At 48.8% G+C, this 21212-nt stretch overlaps 1 protein-coding gene across 2 annotated transcripts in view; it reads right to left on the reverse strand.

Annotated features, from left to right (window-relative positions):
* Positions 1–21212, reverse strand: part of spag16 (sperm associated antigen 16) — a 1374442-nt gene that overhangs the window by 1218725 nt on the left and 134505 nt on the right. For both annotated transcript variants that reach the window (XM_072483243.1, XM_072483236.1), the window contains exon 9: positions 16628–16758. In XM_072483243.1, coding sequence (XP_072339344.1) covers positions 16628–16758 — 131 coding nt within the window. The remainder of the gene's footprint in view (positions 1–16627; positions 16759–21212) is intronic.

Consider the following 21212-nt stretch of genomic DNA (forward strand, 5'->3'; position numbering starts at 1 on the left):
GGTCTTAGCTACGAGGATTGAGGATTGTGTGCCGCAGATCATCCATAAAGACCAGACGGGGTTTGTGAAGGGGAGGCAGTTGAACGTGAATGTGCGGAGGCTTTTGAACGTTATCATGATGCCGGCGAAGGAGGGGGAGGCGGAGATAGTGGTGGCGATGGACGCTGAGAAAGCCTTCGATAGGGTAAAGTGGGGGTACCTGTGGGAGGTGTTGAAGAGGTTTGGGTTTGGTGAGGGGTTTGTCAGGTGGGTTAGGTTGTTGTATGAGGTCCCGATGGCGAGTGTGGCCACAAACAGGAGGAGGTCCTAGTACTTTCGGCTGTACCGAGGGACGAGACAGGGGTGTCCATTATCCCCCCTGCTCTCCGCACTAGCGATTGAACCCCTGGCTATGGCACTGAGGGAGTCAAGGAACTGGAGGGGGTTGGTGCGTGGTGGGGAGGAGCATAGGGTGTCACTTTATGCAGACGACCTGCTGCTGTATGTGGCGGACCCGGTGGGAAGAATGCCGGAGGTAATGAGGATTCTTAGGGAATTCGGGGACTTTTCGGGGTACAACATGGGGAAAAGCGAGCTGTTTGTAGTTCATCCAGGGGACCAGGAGAGGGGGATTGGCGAGCTCCCACTAAAAAAGGCGGAGAAGGAGCGTCAGGTATCTGGGAGTCCAGGTGGCCAGGAGCTGGGGGGCCCTGCATAGGCTTAATTTTACAAGGCTGGTGGAGCAAATGGAGGAGGAGTTCAAGAGGTGGGACGCATTGCCGCTGTCCTTGGCGGGTAGGGTGCAGTCAATCAAAATGACGGTGCTCCCGAGGTTTTTGTTCCTGTTCCAGTGCCTCCCCGTGTTTATCCCGAAGACTTTTTTCAGGCAGGTTAACAGGAGTATAATGGAGTTTGTGTGGACACGAGGAACTCCGAGGGTGAGAAGGGTGTTCCTGGAGCGGAGTAGAGATAGGGGGGGGACTGGCGCTGCCCAACCTCTGTGGATACTACTGGGCCGCCAATGCGACGATGGTGCGCAGGTGGGCGATGGAGGGGGAGGGGGCTGCATGGAAGAGGCTGGAGACAGCGTCTTGTGTGGGTACGAGTCACGGCCACATACAGTACAGGACAGGGTGCTCTCGGGGGTGTGGATGGGAGTGGGGAAGATCTCGGAAACTTACCAGGTGATGCAGGAGGAGGAGGAGGCCTCGGTGGTGGAGGTAAAAGGTAAGTGGGAGGAGGAATTGGAAGAGGAAATTGAGGAAGGGACATGGGCAGATGCCCTGGGGAGGGTGAACTCTTCCTCATCGTGCACGAGGCTCAGCCTCATACAGTTTAAGGTGCTACACAGGGCACGCATGACTGGGACAAGGATGAGTCGGTTTTTTGGGGGTGAGGACAGGTGTGTTAGGTGCTCAGGGAGCCCAGCAAATCACACCCATATGTTCTGGGCATGCCCAGCGCTGGAGGAATTTTGGAAGGGCGTAGCGAGGACGGTGTCGAGGGTGGTAGGATCCAGGGTCAAGCCGGGCTGGGGGCTCGCAATATTTGGGGTGGCAGAGGAGCCGGGAGTGCAGGAGGCGAAAGAGGCCGGAATTCTGGCCTTTGCGTCCCTGGTAGCCCGGCGAAGGATTCTTCTTCAGTGGAAGCTTGCGAGGCCCCCAAGCGTGGAATCCTGGATCAACGATATGGCGGGGTTTATTAAGTTGGAGAGGGTGAAATTCGTCTTGAGAGGGTCGGTACAAGGGTTCTTTCGGCTGTGGCAACTGTTCTTAGACTTCCTGGCAGAGCGGTAGATATTGGTCAATGGCAGCAGCAACTCCGGCGGGGGGGGGGGGGGGGGGGGGGTCACTTTATTTTTTGTTTTTCTTATTTACACTGGAGGGTCTGAGGGGGTGTATATACTTGTTGTATTAAGTCGGGGTGTTCATGTTAATTTATTATTTATGTACAGGGTGAGGGGGGTATGGAGGGTTGTTTTTCTGGACTGTGTTTTGTACTTAACCCTGTTGGGTTCCTTTTTCATTTTGTTATTGATATTTTATGAAAACCTTTAATAAAAATTATTTATTTTTTTTAAATAAAAAAATGTCACTATTCTCTATGACTACAAATAGGACCATAAGACATAGGATGAGAAGCAGGCAATTCTGCCTATCCAGCCTGCTCTGGATGACTGATCTGAAATGATATTCTGCAACTCTACTTTTCTGCTTTATCCCTGTTGATTCCTTTATTGATTTTAAATCAGCTGATCTAGCTATGTACATAGAATTTTATTTAATGTAATCCTGCGAGCCACCAACTCATTTTTGTACTTACATTGACAAATTACAATATCACTTGTTGAGTACACTGCTGACAGTAGTTCAAAGCTGAGGCCCCACTGTTGATACTTAGCATGTAAACTTGTGTCATCATCAAGGAAGATAACTGACCATGAGAAAATGACTGGCCATTCTTCATAGTCTTCAAATACACACAAAAATAATTTTATTTACCCACTTGACATTTCACCACAGCTCCGAATTGTTCCTGTTTTCAATTCTACTGAAAGTCAATACTAAATTACAACACAGCACAGAAAATAAACCACAAGTTATTGAATATGTAAATGGATTTCTATGATCCCACATTTTCAAATTTGTGAATGTTTAATTTTACATCAAAATACAATTTTCTCCTTCTCCTATGACATAACTTTTCTTGCACTCTTTTTGTCTAATGTCACCCTCCTACATGCAAGATCTATGATGGAGAAATTCAATTTGCACCAAAAGGCAATTAAAAATAGCTACAGCAGACAACATGTGTGCATTATGATGTTGGTGAGAGATACTTGCAAAAGTGAAACATGTGGTCCATTTGAATAGGTTTTGCAAACTGCCAGCACACACACCATCACATTATTCTACCCCAACATAAACAATCTCTCACCAGGGCATACAATTTACATACTCCTCTTTCTTCTTGCAGGAGAAGCTGCCACACACTTAAAAACAGCAGTCTTGGGCAGGATGAGGGTCACCAATAATTCACAACCTTGTCCAATTAGAAAAGGCAGCTCTGGAAATTTTAGATAGGTCCTAGTAATTCACATTGGGAGGTGTTTAACTGGCCCCTGGGAGACAGACTGTGAGGCAGGGGGGGCTGGTAAAAACATGGGCAACCATATTAGAAATGCCCGCCGACCCAGTCACACCTTCTGGGCATTTGTTTGACAGTTTGTTCTGAGGTGGGGAAACTGCCTGCTTGGGCCATGCCGTGCTTAGGGTGACACGGTAGCACAGTGGTTAGCACTGTTGCTTCACAGCTCCAGGGTCCCAGGTTCGATTCCTGGCTTGGGTCACTGTCTGTGCGGAGTCTGCACGTTCTGTGCGGAGTCTGCACATTCTCCCCGTGTCTGCGTGGGTTTCCTCCGGGTGCTCCGATTTCCTCCCACAGTCCAAAGATGTGCGGGTTAGGTGGATTGGCCATGCTAAATTAATCTTAGTGTCCAAAAAGGTTTGGTGGGGCTACTGGGTTACGGGGATAAGGTGGAGGTGTGCCCTTCAGTCGGGTGCTCTTTCCAAGGGTCGGTGCAAATTCGATGGGCCGAATGGCATCCTTCTGCACTGTAAATTCTATGAGTCTATGAAAGAATCAGCCAGCCACTTTCCATAATTAAAGGTCCATTTGAGGCCATTTTATGGCACCATTACTATTTTGCCGACAATGAAATGACTCCTCCGGATGACCCTCTGACTCTGCCTGCATTTATCTGGCGACCTCCCACTGCCAGTCTGAGGGAGTGGTGATGTCATGGAATGTAGAGGGGTCACAGGCAAGGAGCCCTTGTGGTCCCCACAATTTCCCCAAAGGAGTTTCCCCTCCAACACGTGGCCCTATTATTTTTATTTCTTTCTTCAATTACTTCCTGGTGTCCTGCATTCCTCAGCAGAACCCAACTCTCCTGTTGATTTTTTGGAGGATTCAGAGCTATTGGTCCTCTGATTGGACTATTCATAATTGAATGGTGATTCCACAGATGGAAAATTAGGGGGCCAGTAGGTGGAGCTGCGAAAACTGCTTTTTGCCCCACACCGGGTCCCAACTCCCCATGTAAAATATTGTGACTGGGCTGGAGGATAAATTCCACAAGGTGATTGGTAATCGTAAAATAAAAACAGAATTTTTTGGAAAATCCCAGCAGGTAGCACAGTGGTTAGCACCGCTGTCTCACGGCGCCAGGCACCCGGGTTCAATTCAATGGGGGGATGGTGCAAAGGTGTGGGCTGTGTTTATGAATGAGATGGGGGGAGCGAATCTATGGGAGGTTTTGCATCCGGGGTAGGGAGTATTCCTTCTTTTCGCACGTGCATAACGTGCACTCAAAGATCAACCTCTTTATTATGGGGAAGTTGTTATTGTCGAGGGCGGGAAAAGTGGAATACTTGCCGATTGTTATGTCAAGTCATGCTCCGCATTTGGTGATGTGGTCTTGGAGAAGGGGCCTGTCTTGGAGAAGGGCCTGCAGAAAAGCCAGTGTGGAGGTTGGATCGGGGCAGCACGATCGGGGATGAGAGGAGCAGAGGGTGATGGAAATGAAGGACTTATTTCTAGAAGGGCGGTTCGCGGCTTTAGAGGAGTTGACGGAGAAGTTTGGGATTCGGCAGGGAGAGGCCTTTAGGTATATGCAGGTGTGGGGTTTTGCAAAGGAGGTTCCCCGGCTTTTTTGGTGGTGGCGTTGGAGGGATGTTGTTAGTGATGGGGCTGGAGGGTGAGACATCTCGGTGATCTCCAGAAGGATTTTTGAGGAGGATATGGCATCGTTGGAGGGGATTATGGCTAAATGGTAGGAGCTTGGGATGGCGCTGGAGGAGGGGTTGTGGTGTGAGGTGTTGCAGAGGGTGAATGCCTCAACCTCGTTTGCGAGGCTGGGGTTGATACAGCTAAAGGGGATACACAGAGCGCACCAGACGAAGTCGAGAATGAGCAAGTTGTTTGAGTGGATGAAGGACAGTTGTGAACGGTGTGGGAGGGGTCCGGACAATCATGTACATATGTCCGGGTCCTGCCCGAAGCTAGAGAAATTCTAGAGGTCATTTTTCAGCACCATGTTGGAGGTCCTGCATGTGGATTTAGAGCCCAGTACTCTGAGGCCCATATTTGGTGTGTCGGACATGCCTGAGCTGCTGACAGGAGCGGGGGCAGATGTTTTAGTCTTCACCTCGCTGATTACTCGCAGGTAGGTCCTGTTGGGATGGAGGTCAGCATCTCTGCCCAGTGCCTCAGTATAGCTGGGAGACTTGATGGAGTCTTTGTACTTAGAGAAAGTGAAGTTCATTTTGAGGGGGGCAAATGAGGAGTTTGGGGGGGGGGGGGGGAGAGAGAGTGAGGAGTTCTACAAGAGATGGGGTCTGATTATATGACACTTTAACAAGTTGGTTACCGTCAGCTGCTAAGGGGTGCGGATTGAGGGGGTGGGGGCATTTGTTTTGAGTTACTGGGGTGTTGGAGCATGGAGATTGTGGGGGGGGGGTGATTTTACTTTGTTGTGTTGTATATTGAAAGTGTTGAATAAAAAATGGAGGGCAGAGTTCATGGTCTGCAGGTGTTGAATTAAATGTTGAGTCCAGAGCGGCACAGTGGTTAGCACTGCTATCTCACAGCACCAGGGACCCAAGATCAATTCCAACCTTGGTGACTGTCGAATTTGCACGTTCGCCAGGTGTCTGCGTGGGTTTCCTCCGAGTGCCCTGGTTTCCTTCCACAGTCCAAAAATGTGCAAGTTAGTTGGGTTGTAGAGCAGCACGGTGGCGCAGTGGGTTAGCCCTGCTGCCTCATGGCGCCGAGGTCCCAGGTTCGATCCCGGCTCTGGATCATTGTCCGTGTGGAGTTTACACATTCTCCCCGTGTTTGTGTGGGTTTCGTCCCCACAACCCAAAAATGTGCAGGCTAGGTGGATTGGCCACGCTAAATTGCCCCTTAATAGGAAAAATAAATTGGGTACCCCAAATTTTTTTTAAAAGTTAGTTGGGTTGGCCATGCTAAATTGCCCCTTAGCACCCAAAGGTTAGGTGTGCTTGCGGGGGTAACAGGAATGGGGTAGAAGAATGGGCCTGGTAGTGTGCTCTTATGCAGAGTCAGTGGAGAATCGGTTGGCTGAAAGGTCTCCTACTGCACTGTAGTGATTCTATTATAAGAACTCTGAAAAATGCCTCATCCAAATATGTTTGTTCCTCCAGCATTGGTCTTTACAGTAAAGTCATAGCAGGCCGAGGACAGAAATGTGGAAGCAACACAACATGATGAATTGAAATGGCACGTGACTTGAAGTTCAGGGACATGCTTGCAGACTGAGTGGCGGTGTTTTGCAAAGTATCTCCCTATTTTAATTTGATCTCCCCAATGTAGAGAAGACTGCATTGTGAGCAGTGAAAAAAGTACACGTAAATCTCTGCAGGACCCGGAAGGAATGTTTGGGACCATGGACAGTGATGAGAGAGGGGTAAAGGGGTAGGTGCTGCACCTCCTCCAATAGCATGGGAAGTGTGGTGATATGCATCACTGGAAATACACAAGGGGTTAATGTAAATACACTAGGACTAAATAAGCACTAGAGGAAGCACCAGAGACATCATGACACACAGGCATTCAACCAATAGGTCAGTAAGATAGGACACGATCAATGGGAGTCAAGACACACCCAGAGGTGACACTACCACAAGGAGGCTGCCCATATAAAAGGACAGGGCACATATGCTCTCTCTCTTTCCATAGGCGGCACTCAGAGAGATAGGGGCAGATCAGGAAGCATCACACCAACCGCATGGATTAGAGCAGACTGGTTAGTTAGATTGAGTTACTATAGCAAGATTAGCAGGAGAGTCGAACTCAAGTAGGAGAATTGTTAACTGTTCAATAAATATGTTCAACCCATCTCCAAGTCTGAACCTTCCTTTGTCAGAGCATACATCAAGGAAGCAGCTTATGCTACATGAAGAAGCATAACACAACAGGAAGGTGCTGAGGGAAGGGGGTGAGGGGCTGGGGGTGACAGAGGAGTGGACGTGGATATCGTGGAGGGAACAGTCACTTTGGAATACTAACAGGACAGAGGAGGCAATTATGTGTTTGGTGGTGGCATCATTCTGGAGGTAGCAGAAATGGTAGAGAAGTATCCGTTGGATATGGAGGCTGGTGGGTGGAAAGTGTGGACCAAGGGAACCCTACCATGTTTCGGGTAGGGAGTGGAAGGGGTGAGGGCAAAAGTGCTGGAAATGAGTCAGTCATGGCTGAGGGCTCTGTCAGCCACAGTGGGGAAGAATCCTTGGTTCAGGAAAAAAGAAGTTGCCGAAAGTAGCGTCATCAGAACAGATATGATGGAGATGGAGAACCTTCATAACATTAACCTTTTTCTCATCACAATGAACTCTCTGGAAGTCAAATTGAACAGTCTTTGTAAATAGTTCCACATCAACTTTGAGATGCTATGTTTAGACAACATAAAAAGGGCTGTTGAATGGCCGCAAATCCCAGCAATTGAATCAGTTGAGGGGGACCTGCCCGTGGCGTCAAGGTAAATGTAGTCTCCAGGGGAGAGTGACATACCTGGGCAGTGCCCTGGCATTGCCCACTAGCACTGCTTGGCACTACCTCTTGGCACAGGTGAGAAGTGACCCGGCACTGCCACATTGGGGGGGGAGGGGGGGGGGGGTCCCTTATGTGTGGTGGGCCATTGCCTGTGGAGGTGGGAGGGTGATGTCTATGAAAGTTGGAGAGGGTGATGCCTGAGAAGCGAGGGTGGCGATGGCAGTGAGGGAGCATGGTGGCAGTGAGGCGGGAGTGATGGCAGTGAGGGATGGACTGCTTGCGATACTGGCACAGTGAAGAGGTGAAGAGGGGGAGGGGGAAGTGTGGCACCCGATACTTGTGTGGCTGTGCAGGAGGGGGGAAGAGTGGAAGAGAGCCCAAATACCTTCATGGTGGGGGGTGTTGCCACAATGCTTGTGGGGAGGTTGGTGCAGAGGGTGTTCTGTGTCCATGGGGGGGGGGTCTGTGGAGATTTTAATTCCAGAGCTAATCAGAGCAGCCTTGAAAGATAACACCATGATCTCTGTAAAGCTGGAAGGCCCTACCCCGCCAGAGTGATGGCGTAAACTGTGGTGATATGCCTGTGAATAATACTGTATACACTTAGCAATGCAACCTCCAAACAGCCGGTGGCGTCAGACATCAGTCATGTGACATCCAGCTCTCGCCAGAAGGTTGTAAGGCATACACCAGGACAGTCACACATAAGGTTACTTCCAGGAGAGTCTATGTGACTCAAATTGTAAGTTAGTCTGCAGAGCATTCTGATTGTTACCCTACATGTAAATCATGGCATGTGAGAATACCTTTAAGAAATGGGTGTTTACTACTGTAGTGATGTCAGAGAGTGGGTGGAGCTGGGCTGTCTGTCAGCTTTTTACTTTCTTTTTAGGCTGTTTGCTGCAGGGTGTGTTTTAGTTTCCTTTTCAGTGTTGGAGCTGAAGCCAGACAGAGCAGGTGTACTGTTGACCTCTCTGCCATGAAAAGACTATCTCTTGACCATTTGGTGAATTCAGAATTATAAATGTTCTCAGTAGTGAATGTAAACCTAATGTCCTTCTGTTATAAGGTGTTTCTTTTGTCTTCTGGATGTTGTTTGGGAAGTTATTAAGGATTACTTATGTTGTATTCTTTGGGGGTTGTATTTTAATTGATGGTTGCTAAGATGTTCACTGTATGTTTTAAAAGGTTAACTTGAGTTCATAGAATAAACATTGTTTTGCTTTAAAAAAACTTTTCCATTTCTGCTGTACCACGCCTGTAGAGTGGGCCGTGTGCTCCCCACACCACAATCTATTAAAAGTTGTGGGTCAGATGAACTACATGATACACTTTGGGGTTCTCTAAACCCTGGCCATAACAAATTGGGGGCTCATCCAGGATAAAAGTAAATCTATTGGATTGGCTTAGTGAACTTAAAGACAGTGAAGGGTGAGCATATTGTGGTTGCTTTTCAGGTGTGGTATTCTAGTCTAAGTTGGGAGTGTGTTGTGGACAATGGCTCTTTCAGAGGCTCTGAAGTTTTTGGGGTGGAGACGGTCACCCGCAGTACCTTACGGATAGAGAATAAAAGCAGACTGTTAGATTTGGCAGAAACATTGCAGTTAACATTACCTGACAAAATGCAAAAATATGAGATAATTATGGCGGTGGCTAAGCATTTAAAGTTGCCTGAGATACAGTTTGACTCGTCGGAAATGGCAAAAATTCAGTTACAAATTAAACAAATGGAACATGAGAAAGAATTAAAGCAGATTGAATATGAGAAAGAGGCAAAAGAAAGAGAGAGAGAAAGAGATAGAGAGGAAAAAAAGGAGAGAGAGAGGAAAATGAAAGAGAGAGAGAATGAGATAGAGAGGAAAAAGGGAGAGAGAAGAAAAAGAAAGAGAGAGAGGGAAAATAAAAGGAGAGTGAAGAAAGGAGAAAAGAAAGAATAGCCCTAGCAAAACAAAAAGAAAGCAAAAGGGAGATACAGTTCAGGGAAAAAGATAAAGAGAGAGAGTTTGAACTTCAGAAAATGGCCATGAAACATGACAGTCAGTTAAAATTGGCAGACGTAAAGGGAAATGTACAGTTGGATGGTAGTAATGAGGATATTGAGAAAGAGCGTCAAGGTCGAAGGCTTGGTGGGAATCTATTTAAATATGTCCAAGCATTGCCAAGGTTTGACGAGAAGGAGGTAGAAAACTTTTTCATTTCATTTGAGAAGGTGACGAAACAAATGAAATGGCCACAGGACATGTGGGTATTACTGATTCAAACAAAGCTGGTAGGTAGAGCGAGTGAAGTGTTTGCATCACGACCGGAGGAGGTATCTGGGACGTATGAGGAGGTGAAAAAATCCATCTTAGGTGCATATGAACGAGTGCATGAAGCCTACAGACAAATGTTTAGAAATTTAAGGAAAGAATTTGGTCAAACATACATGGAGTTTGAAAGGTTCAAAAAGAGTAATTTTGATAGGTGGATAAGAGCTTTGAAATTGACCAAACTGATGATGCTCTCAGAGGAATTATACTTTTGGAGGAGTTTAAAAATTCAATTCCTGATGTAGTGAGAACTCATGTGGAAGAGCAGAGGGTTAAAACTGCGAGATTAGCAGCAGAAATGGCAGATGATTATGAATTAGTACATAAATCAAAGCTTGGTTTCGACATTAGTTTCATCCTGTGAGGGATAGAAACTGAGTACATGAGAAATACTCAAGTGGTAAAGGTAAAGGTGATCTGATGGGAGATAATGAGAGTGTATCTCAGATTAAAAGAGACATCCAGGAGGGTGGAAAAGAAATGAAAAGTTTCAAATGTTTTCACTGTAATAAACCAGGCCATGTAAAGTCAGTGTTGGTGGTTGAAGAAAAGCACTGGGAAGGCTGATGTGATAAAACAGGATAAGACAGTGGGGTTTGTTAAAGTGGTAATGGAAAGCCCAAGTGAAGCATAGAAGGTGCAAAAGATTGTACAGCCTGATCAAGAGGTGATTGATAAGAAGGTACCAGATCTCTTTAAATAATTTACTTGTGTGGGTAAAGTTTACTCATGTGTATCAGGAGGAGCAGGTAAAGAAGTCACAATATTAAGACATACGGGAGCTAGTCAATCTTTAATGGTAAGAGATGAGGAGTTATGTAGTCTGGTGAGAAAAACGAGTACTCCTGTTCCCTCGGGTGTAGAAACCTCCAAGGGTCCACCACTCCCATTTCTGCCATTAGCCCAGCCAACGCCTTCGCCGCCCCTGATGGGATCAGCGAACGCGGCCGTGAGAAACCATCTTGAAGTTGATGGTTTATTTTTTTGGGAGGGTGGAGGTGTCATGTGAGAGTACTTTTAAGAAATGGGTGTTTTCTACTGCAGTGATGTCAGAGAGTGGGTGGAGCTGGGCTGTCTGTCAGCTTTTTACTTTCTTTTTGGGCTGTTTGCTGCAGGGTGTGTTTTAGTTTCCTTTTCAGTGTTGGAGCTGAAGCCAGACAGAGCAGGTGTACTGTTGACCTCTCTGCCATGAAAAGACTATCTCTTGACCATTTGGTGAATTCAGAATTATAAATGTTCTCAGTAGTGAATGTAAACCTAATGTCCTTCTGTTATAAGGTGTTTCTTTTGTCTTCTGGATGTTGTTTGGGAAGTTATTAAGGATTACTTAGTGTTGTATTCTTTGGGGGTTGTATTTTAATTGATGGTTGCTAAGATGTTCACTGTATGTTTTAAAAGGTTAACTTGAGTTCATAGAATAAACATTGTTTTGCATTTAAAAAAACTTTTCCATTTCTGCTGTACCACACCTGTAGAGCGGGCCGTGTGCTCCCCATACCACAATCTATTAAAAGTTGTGGATCAGGTGAACTCCATGATACACTTTGGGGTTCTCGAAACCCTGGCCCATAACAATCAATAAATCATAAGTCCAGGTAAGTCACCAGACGTTCTGTATGAATCATTGCAAAGACAGGGGGGCTGGATTCTCCGATCTCCGATGACGAAATTGCCTTCGGCGACGGGGCGGAGAATCCCTGATGTCGCCTAAATCGGGGGCGGTGCCGCTTTCAGGATGCTCCGCCCTCTGAAAAGCGGAGTACTCTAGGAGTACCCGCACGCTGCATCCACGCCGTCCATCATGAAGCATGCACGGCTATGGACCCGACAACTCTCTAGGCCGTATCGGCAGCTAGAGATGGGAGCTCCACGCTGCCTCCCTGCTAGCCCGCACCCCCCTGAACTCCGAGTAGGGAATCGGTGGTCGTTTCGCGCCAGTTTTCCTGGCGCAAAACACCACCGTTTCAAGCCGGCGTGGGGGACTTAGTCTCCCAGACGGAGAATCCAGCCCAGGGTCACAGAACACAACATGAACCATACCCTCCAGACTTTCTGGCTGGTTTCTCTGAGCCTCCGCACTGAAATCGCGCATGGCGTGGGGGCGGAGAATGGGGTGTCAGACCCGCGATTGGTCCGACGCCTTCCCGCGATTCTCCGCGGACCAGAGAATCGCCGCCAGTTGTGCGGGGGCGGTCGATGCGCCCCCAGTCGGGGTCCATTTAAAGAGGCCCCCGTGGCGATTCTCCGCTGGCAGCTGGCCGAGTTCCCGTCGGCGTGGTTGTAGCATGGTTCCACCTGGCGGGCACTTGGAGTGGCGGCTGCCGCGGCCGCCCTGGTGGGGAGCGGGGGTACCCATCACCCGGGGGGGAGGGGGGGGGTCCTCCAGGACGGCCAGGGTTCTGATCGGGGGCCACTGATCGGCGGGCGGGATCTCGGGGGGTCTATTTTGTGGGGGCCGGCTTGCTGTGTGGGTCCGCGCATGTGCCGACCCGCGGCCGGAAGTGCAGGGCCCGTTATCGGCAGCCGGAACTGCGCGGAGCACTCCGGCGCCCTGTTGGCCCCCTTCAGGTAAGTGAATCGCTGGGCTTTGAGGCCCGTTGATGCTGGTGTGAAACGTTTTGGTGTTTACGCCGGCGTCAACACTTAGCCGCCGTTTCAGAGAATCCCGGCCTCTGTGTATTAAGTGTCAGAAAATATTGTCTGAAAACTGTGCATCTGGAGAGATACAGCGGTGTTCAGCCAGAGCCTGACACTCTGATAAATATTCGTAAAATTCTGCCCCATAGGTCTGGAGCAAGTTTAGAAAATGGTATGGATGAGTTTCCCTCAGGAGAGTGCAAGAGATCCCCAAAGATTCAGGATCAAACAACACTTTTGAAAGATAGCTGGATCAATATTTATGAAGGATGAATGGGGGCTGTAAAGATATTTATTCCACTGCTTTTGAATATATGTTACATATCAGTGGAAGTTTGTTATCAGCAGCCATTCACCATGGCAATTAATCAGCAAAAGAAAGCACAGTAAGCCAAAATATGATAATAAATCACTGTTGCTATATATTGAGGAAAGTAAAAGGAAATTGAAAAGTCGCTGGCCATAATCTCCTCGTCGTTGGTTACTGGGGTGGTACCAGATGACTGGAGAATTGTAAATGTTACACTCTTATTCCAAAAGTGTGTATGGGTAAGCCCAACAACCTGCGACCGAAAAGCAGAGCGGTGCGGCGCAAGGCGATTGGTAGATGACGAGTGATCCCACTTCCGTGATCTACCCAGCTTGCCACGCCTTGTGAGATCTAGGGCTGGATTCATCGCAGCCCCGCGCCAAAATCGTGTTTGGCGTGGTGGCAGAGAATCAAAGTTCCCGATGGAATCAGACCCGGCGCCGCTCCGGTGATTCTCAGGGCCCCGAATATCCGCGCGTGTGCAAGTTACGCAGTGCGGCTGGGGGGCAATTGACAGATGCCTGCCCAGTGATACTCCGCTCCCAACCGGCCAAGGTTCCAACGGAGTGGAACTAATGTGGTAGGCCAGTCGGGATTCTCGCGTGGCGGCTGCGGACTCAGTCCGCGGTCGAGCATCAGGGGGGGGGGGTCTTATGGGCGGCCGGGGCAGCGATCGGGCTGGAAGGTTCCTCAGGTGCGCGGGCGATTGGGGGTCCTAGTTTGTAGGTGGTGGTCCGCAGTCCGATTCCGCCATGGCGCTCAGTGCGGCCGCTGGAGACCGCCGCTGTGCGCATGCGTGGACTCGGAGCCAGAAGTGCGGGGGCCCATATCCGCAGTCAAAGCAGCGTGAAGCTCGCCGGGTCCTTGCCAGCCCCCTGCAGGTAAGTGAATCGACTTTTATTTTTTGCAAGAAACTGGGGAGTGCAACGCCAGCGTTTTTACGCTGGCGTGAGGACATAGCCCCATTTTGGAAGAATCCAGCCCCTTTAATATGGCTCACTTTAATATCTGTTCCCGAGATCTAACCAAGGCATGGTACCTAACTCAGTGCTGGTCTCCTCAAACGGAACCAGACAGGTAGAAAAGATAACTAACAAACTATAATACAGACGATGGCTATTAAGTGAACTCAGTGAATTATCCTGGAGCTAATCTAAGTGCGACTACCTTCTTGTACGACTTACTGCCAACTGGCGGGTGTCTCGAGTCACGTGATAGATATATAGCGCCATTTGCTGGTCAGAGGTCATATTGATAACTAAGTGCACTGATAGACAACTATGTACATTGATGTGTACATGCATATCACCACATCCCCCTTCCTTTGAAAGTATTAATATTTTACAAATGTGACTTCTTTAATCAACCTGATATGCATGATAACTTTAAACATATAATGTACACAGTTTATTACAAGTTCAGTCTGTCAGATTTGCAACGTAATCTGGTTGATCTCCTGAGTGATGGCTGAATCGGCGATCGTGTTCCACTTTCACTTGTTGTTGGTATTCCTGCTTGTTCCACATTCACTGCTGCGGATGCTTCTCTGATCACTGGCTCTGTTGTGTGGTCTGTGTCCTCCTCAATTGTTTTGGGATTGCATAACAGCTCTTCTGCTGGACTCAACACAAAAGGACGTTGCACTTTTAACAATATTCTTCGGTTCCTTCGCAATACTGAACCATGCTCAGTGAGAACCAATATCACATGTGGACCTACCTGTTGCAATACCTTTGCGATACTTGACTATCCATTTCCACCGGCATCCTCAAGTCTGACCATAGCACCTGGATGCAGTGGCTGGAGCTTCCTTGTGGATCTATTGTCGAACCCTTCCTGCCTCCTCTTTTGAAAAAGCAGTTTCCGCTCCAGTCCTCGATCCACAGGGTGAGTTGCAATGGAAGTCAGGATGTGCCAAAAATCATAGTGACGGGCAAATTCAGTCCACTCACAATTTTTAAAACAGGGACCATTGTTAGACATAACAAGGCTTAGTATTTAGCCCCTTTCAAACATAAGCTATGTTATCTGATTTCAATGCTTTGAACAAGGTCAAATAGTTGGTCAAGGTCTATGTTATTTTGTTCCATTAGAATATTTAAAACAGCAATCATGTCACCTGGTAATTTCCTCTTAGGAAATGCCCAATTCTCAGAATTAAATCTGTGGTCAGACCAATGATATATAAAGTGGCAGGACTACTTCCCTCTTCAAAGGCAGGATAATATGATTGTTAATGCTGACAAGTGCAGGTGAAAGTGAATAAAGTACTTAAACTAGTTGCTGAATTGCAACAAACAATTGGCTGTATTTAATCAACTAGAAATCGAGAATGACTTGGGTATTGATTGTTCTGAACCAAGATTAGAATACTTGTACTATGACAGTAAAAAGCCCTGAATTGCTGAAAACCTCGTCTAAAGGACTGTCATGCTGAGTTTTACAAAGCATTGGGCGGGATTCTCTGGCCACGCCCATCTGGCGACTGGAGAATCCCGCCCGAGGTCAATGGATTTCTCCAATGTCCATGTCCCACCCGTTCTTGCGGTAGGCGGGGCGGAATAATCCAACCCATTATCTCCAAAATCTCCATCCCCCACTATTGAAACTACTTGCTGGAGTCAAAGACCCTTCCAGACACTCTGAACCAGCCACAATCACATTGGTATTTAACACAAGGACCAAATTTTCCAACTTTTTCTGGCAGCGGAATCTTCCGGTCCTACCGACAGTGACCCTGCACCACAGGTTCTCTGGCGACGGAGAGTCCAAACAATGGAAAAAACAGTTGACAATGGCAGGACCGGAAGGTTCCGCTGACAACGCTGTCCACTGCGGAAAAACATACTGCTGGGGGGAGGGGACAAATTCCCACCCAAGGATTCTGCTCAGTGATTGAGATATAGACCTCTATCCTTTCTCAATTAATGGTCAAGATCTTAACCTTCAAACCAGAGGTCATCCTTTAGCTGGTGTACGGGTTTGAGGGTCCGGCGCTCGGCCAATCGGGGAGTCTCTTTCTTCGGTGCGGCTCTGCGGTCTGAGTCTGCCATGGAGCACGGCGCGGCCGCTGGAGGTCACCGCCGTACGCATGTGCAGCCTCAGACCCAGAAGTGCGGGGGCCCATATCGGCAGCAAAAGCTGCAAGATTCACTCCGGGTCCCTGCTAGCCCCCTGCAGAGCTATGAATTCGTTGAACTTATTTGCAGGAATTTCTGCAGTAAAACTCCACTGGTTTTACGCCGCCGTGGGGACATAGTCTCATTTTGGAAGAATCCAGCCCGTTGCCTTTCTATGGACAGCAGGAGGCTATTCAACTAAAATCATTATGCTCCCCCTGCACTTGGAAAAAATATTCAAGTGTCTAAAATATAAAGGAAAAGTATAAAATTAAATGCAAGCAAACTAATTTAGGGGAGGATGGTGGCATAGTGCGAAATAACTAATAGGCCCATCTTATGCTCTGGGGATAAAAGGTTCAAATCACACCATGACAGCTGATGGAATTTAGGTTCTATTAATAAATCACGAATATATTATCAATAATAGCAACCATGAAACTATCGTATATTGTTGGAAAGACCCATCTGGTTTACTAATGTCCTTTAGAGAAGGAAATGTGCTATCTTTACTTGGTCTGACCTACACGTGACTCCAAAACCACAGTAATGTATTTGACTCTTAACTGTCTTCTGAAATGGCCTAACATGCTATTCAGTTCAAGGTCAATTAGAGATGGTCAACAAATGCTGGCCCAGCCACATCCGCATCCCATGAAAGAATAAACAAAAAGAAAATCCTTTAGATGCTTGCTCACCAACTGCTTTGTTGAATCTGGGGGTGGATCATAATGATGTCTTTCCTCTCTGGCTTCAGCAATCGCTCTAGCTTCAGCAAGCGCTCTATGGCTAGGACCATCTTTCCTACATTCGCTGTGGCCCTTGTAGCCTGTTTGAAATAGGAAATGTAACGGTTAAGTGATAGAGCTCTTGCTGAGGCAGCTGTAGTATAAATCTGACAATAAAATGACTTGATGTGTACAAATGAAAAGAGACATTAAAAAAAATCCTCAAGTAGCACTGAAGGCGTCATTCGATCTGCAGTTCCTGGCCACTGAGGCCACCAGCTGCCCACCCCCTGGGCTGCATGAGTTGGACTGTCTAACATTGTAATTTTCTGTTCCCCCCCACCGAAAGGCTGTGCATAACTGCTGGGAGCAGGAGAAGACAAGAGTGGAACCGTCGGACCTGCGGAACCTCACCGTGGCCAGGCAGAGGGTCCTGGACGGAGTTGCCGGCCGGGAGGAACGGGAGGGGGCAAGGTGGAGCTCGGCCACGGCGAGATGGTGAGACCATGCGGTTCCCCGTGTGCCAACATCCCATCCATACCCTCCCACCACCCTCACCCCCACACAACCGTAACCCCCACACCACCCTCACCGCAACACACACTCACCCTAACACCACCGCCCCCCACCCCCACTTTCCCCGGCGCACAGTCTATAGAATAGCTAATGTGGTACCGCTGTTTAAGAAAGGTAGCAGGGATAATTTTGGAAACTTTAGGCTGGTGAGCCCCACGTCAGTAGTAGGTAAATTATTGGAGAGAATTCTCTGGGACAGGATTTGTACCCATTTAGAAACAAATGGACTCATCAGCAATGGACAGCATGGTTTGTGAAGGGGAGGTCGTGCCTCACTAACTTGATCGAGTTTTTTGAGGGGGTGACAAAGAAGATTGATCCAAACCCGGCCTAACTACCGACGCCAGCCCCCAGATCGCCTTGCCCAGTCCCCGGAGCTCCCGACCCGACCCCCGACGGCAAGACCCGGCCCTACGCGACCCCCAAAGACCCGCCCAGCAACCCGACTCCGAGAGACCCGCCCAGCGACCCGACCTACCTGGTGATGGAAGAAAGAAAAATCCACGTGGAGGCTCAACCGGGCCTACTTCAAGATCCGATCCCAGGAGCGCCCAGGGAGGGAACAGACCACGGGATCCAGCCCAACCTGCTTCAGGAAGCCCCTGCCCACGACCCAGGACCCCTGAAACGGCGGAGACCCCGCGCGAGGACCCGAACGCACTGCAAGGTATTCCCGCGCCCGCATAACGCCGGGACCCATCCGGAACGCAAACATGCCCCCCTAGCAACCCCTCTACCTCAACCAGCGCCCGGGACCCTGCCAGCGCCCTGGACCCCGCCAGACGCAACCACCTACCTTCCACAAGAGCTGACATCGGCCATCGGATCCCAGGATCATCCAGCAGCAGCCACCAACCGGGGAAGCGAGGGAAACGCGGCGGTCTGCAGGTTAGACTGAAGCAACGCGGTTTCAAGACTCCTCTCCCCAGCATACTCCTGGCAAACGTCCAAGCGATCGAAAACAAGCTGGATGAACTTAACGCCAGACTTACATCTCAGAGGGAAGTAAGAGACTGCTGTGTGCTCTGTTTCACAGAGACATGGCTCACCCCTGCCTCACCGGACTGTGCCATACAACCTGAAGGTTTCTCAATTCACCGGGCGGACCGCACGGCATCATCAGGCAAAGCGAAGGGTGGAGGGGTTTACCTCCTCATCAGCTCCTCCTGGTGCTTGGATGTGGCGACTCTGGCGACCTACTGCTCCCAGACCTGGAATACCTGACCGTGAAGTGCCGCCCATATTATCTTCCACGTGAGTTCACTTCAGCCATTATCACAGCGGTCTACAGCCCACCCCAGGCAGTAGTGAGGAAGGCGCTGGACGAACTATACACAGTAATAAACAACTACGAAACAGAACACCCGGAGGCCTTGTTCATCGTGGCCGGAGACTTCAACAAGGCCAACCTCAAGAGTGTACTGCCAAAATTCCACCAGCACATCTCCTGTCCCACCAGGGGCGACAACACTCTTGACCACTGCTACTCAAAAATCAAGGGCGCCTACCGTCCAATCCCCCGACCGCACTTTGGGAAATCAGACCATAAGACGGTGCTCCTTCTCCCGGCATACAAGCAGAAACTCAAGCGGGAGAATCCAGCTAAGAAGGTTGTGCAGTGCTGGTCCGAGGAGACAGAAGAGCTCTTACGTGACTGCTTAGAGACAGTGGACTGGTCCATATTTAAGAACTCAGCGACCAACTTAAATGAGTATGCCACCACCGTCACAGACTTCATCAGCAAATGTGTGGACGACTGCGTGCCAAAGAAAGCAGTACGTGTGACGAATGTGATATAAAATAGTTACTTTAGAGATATTAGTTACTGTAATGTAGAGATAGGCCAGTCTCATTCTGGTGAGTTCACAGACAAAGGATTTCAGACCGCATGGCAAAGCAGGAAGAGGTGTGTCCACCATAGGAGGAGAAAAGGATGCTGGGTAATAGGGGCCAGAGGAAGGGATTGGAAGTGAGCCAATCAGAATGTCTGACTAGGTCAGGAGGGGTATAGGCTGACCTATGGGAATCGTGTATGTGAAACTTGATACCATTTGAACTGATTTGCAGAGATCCCTTTGTCTCTTTGTTCATTCGCTTTCCGGGATGTAGGAGACTAGATGTGTCCTATGCTTCTGTGAAATGAAACAAGCTTGCAAGCTAAATAAAATAACTAATGCTGTACCTGCAAATCCATCTCGACTTTTATTGAGGCCAGACTGACGGGTAAAGAAATTTGGGATTTGTCACGTGCGTTTCCCAACCGGAAACTATGGCTCAATCGCGAGATTGACTCCCTACTGAAGGACAGATCTGAGGTGTTCAAAGCAGACGACCCTGACCTATACAAGAAATCCAGGTACGACCTCCGCAAAGCCATCCGGAATGCCAAGAGAGAATATCAAACCAAGCTAGAGTCACAGACAGACTCTCGGCGGTTGTGGCAAGGACTAAACAACATAACGAGCTATAAGGCGAAGCCGAACAGTATCTCTGGCAGCAGCGCACCACTCCCCGATGAACTCAATGCATTCTATGCTCGGTTCAAGCAGGTAACCAACAATCCGCTGGCGAGTGCCCCAGCAGCTCATAATTCACCCATACCCACCATCACAGCTTCCGAAGTCAGATTGGCCTTCCTGAAAGTGACCCCTCAGAAGGCGACGGGCCCAGACGGGATCCCTGGTCGTGCACTCAGAGCCTGCGCGGACCAGCTGGCAGAGGTATTCACGGACATCTTTTACCTGTCTCTACTCCACTCCGAGGTCCCCACCTGCTTCAAGAAGACCACCATCATACCGGTACCAAAGAAGAGCCAGGCAACCTGCCTCAATGACTACCGTCCAGTGGCCCTGACTTCAGTCGTAATGAAGTGCTTCGAGAGGTTGATCATGAAGCGCATCACCTCCATACTCCCAGAACACCTTGATCCACTGCAATTCGCATACCGCTGCAACCGGTCCACATCAGACACCATTTCCCTGGCCCTACACTCATCCCTAGAGCATCTCAAAAACAAGGACTCCTACATTAGACTCCTATTTATTGACTACAGCTCTGCCTTCAACACCATAATCCTAGCCAAACTCATATCAAAGCTCCAAAACCTAGGACTCTGCAACTGGATCCTCGATTTTCTGACCAACAGACCACAACCAGTAAGAATGAACAACAACACCTCCTCCACAATAGTCCTCAACACCGGGGCCCCGCAAGGCTGCGTACTTAGCCCCCTACTCTATTCCCTGTACACACACGACTACGTGGCAAAACTTGGTCCCAACTCCATCTACAAGTTTGCTGACGATACGACCATAGTGGGCCGGATCTCGAATAACGATGAGTCCGAATACAGGAGGGAGATAGAGAACCTAGTGGAGTGGTGTAGCGACAACAATCTCTCCCTCAATGCCAGCAAAACTAAAGAGCTGGTAATTGACTTCAGGAAGCAAAGTACTGTACACACCCCTGTCAGCATCAACGGGGCCGAGGTGGAGATGGTTAGCAGTTTCAAATTCCTAGGGGTGCACATCTCCAAAAATCTGTCCTGGTACACCCACGTCGACACTACCACCAAGAAAGCACAACAGCGCCTATACTTCCTCAGGAAACTAAGGAAATTCGGCATGTCTACATTGACTCTTACCAACTTTTACAGATGCACCATAGAAAGCATCCTATCAGGCTGCATCACAGCCTGGTATGGCAACTGCTCGGTCCAGGACCGCAAGAAACTTCAGAGAGTCGTGAACACCGCCCAGTCCATCACACGAACCTGCCTCCCATCCAGTGACTCCATCTACACCTCCCGCTGCCTGGGGAAAGCGGGCAGTATAATCAAATATCCCCCCCACCCGGCTTACTCACTCTTCCAACTTCTTCCATCGGGCAGGAGATACAGAAGTCTGAGAACACGCACGAACAGACTCAAAAACAGCTTCTTCCCCACTGTCACCAGACTCCTAAATGACCCTCTTATGGA

This window comes from Scyliorhinus torazame, chromosome 2, assembly GCF_047496885.1.
Source record: "Scyliorhinus torazame isolate Kashiwa2021f chromosome 2, sScyTor2.1, whole genome shotgun sequence".
Taxonomy (NCBI): domain Eukaryota; kingdom Metazoa; phylum Chordata; class Chondrichthyes; order Carcharhiniformes; family Scyliorhinidae; genus Scyliorhinus; species Scyliorhinus torazame.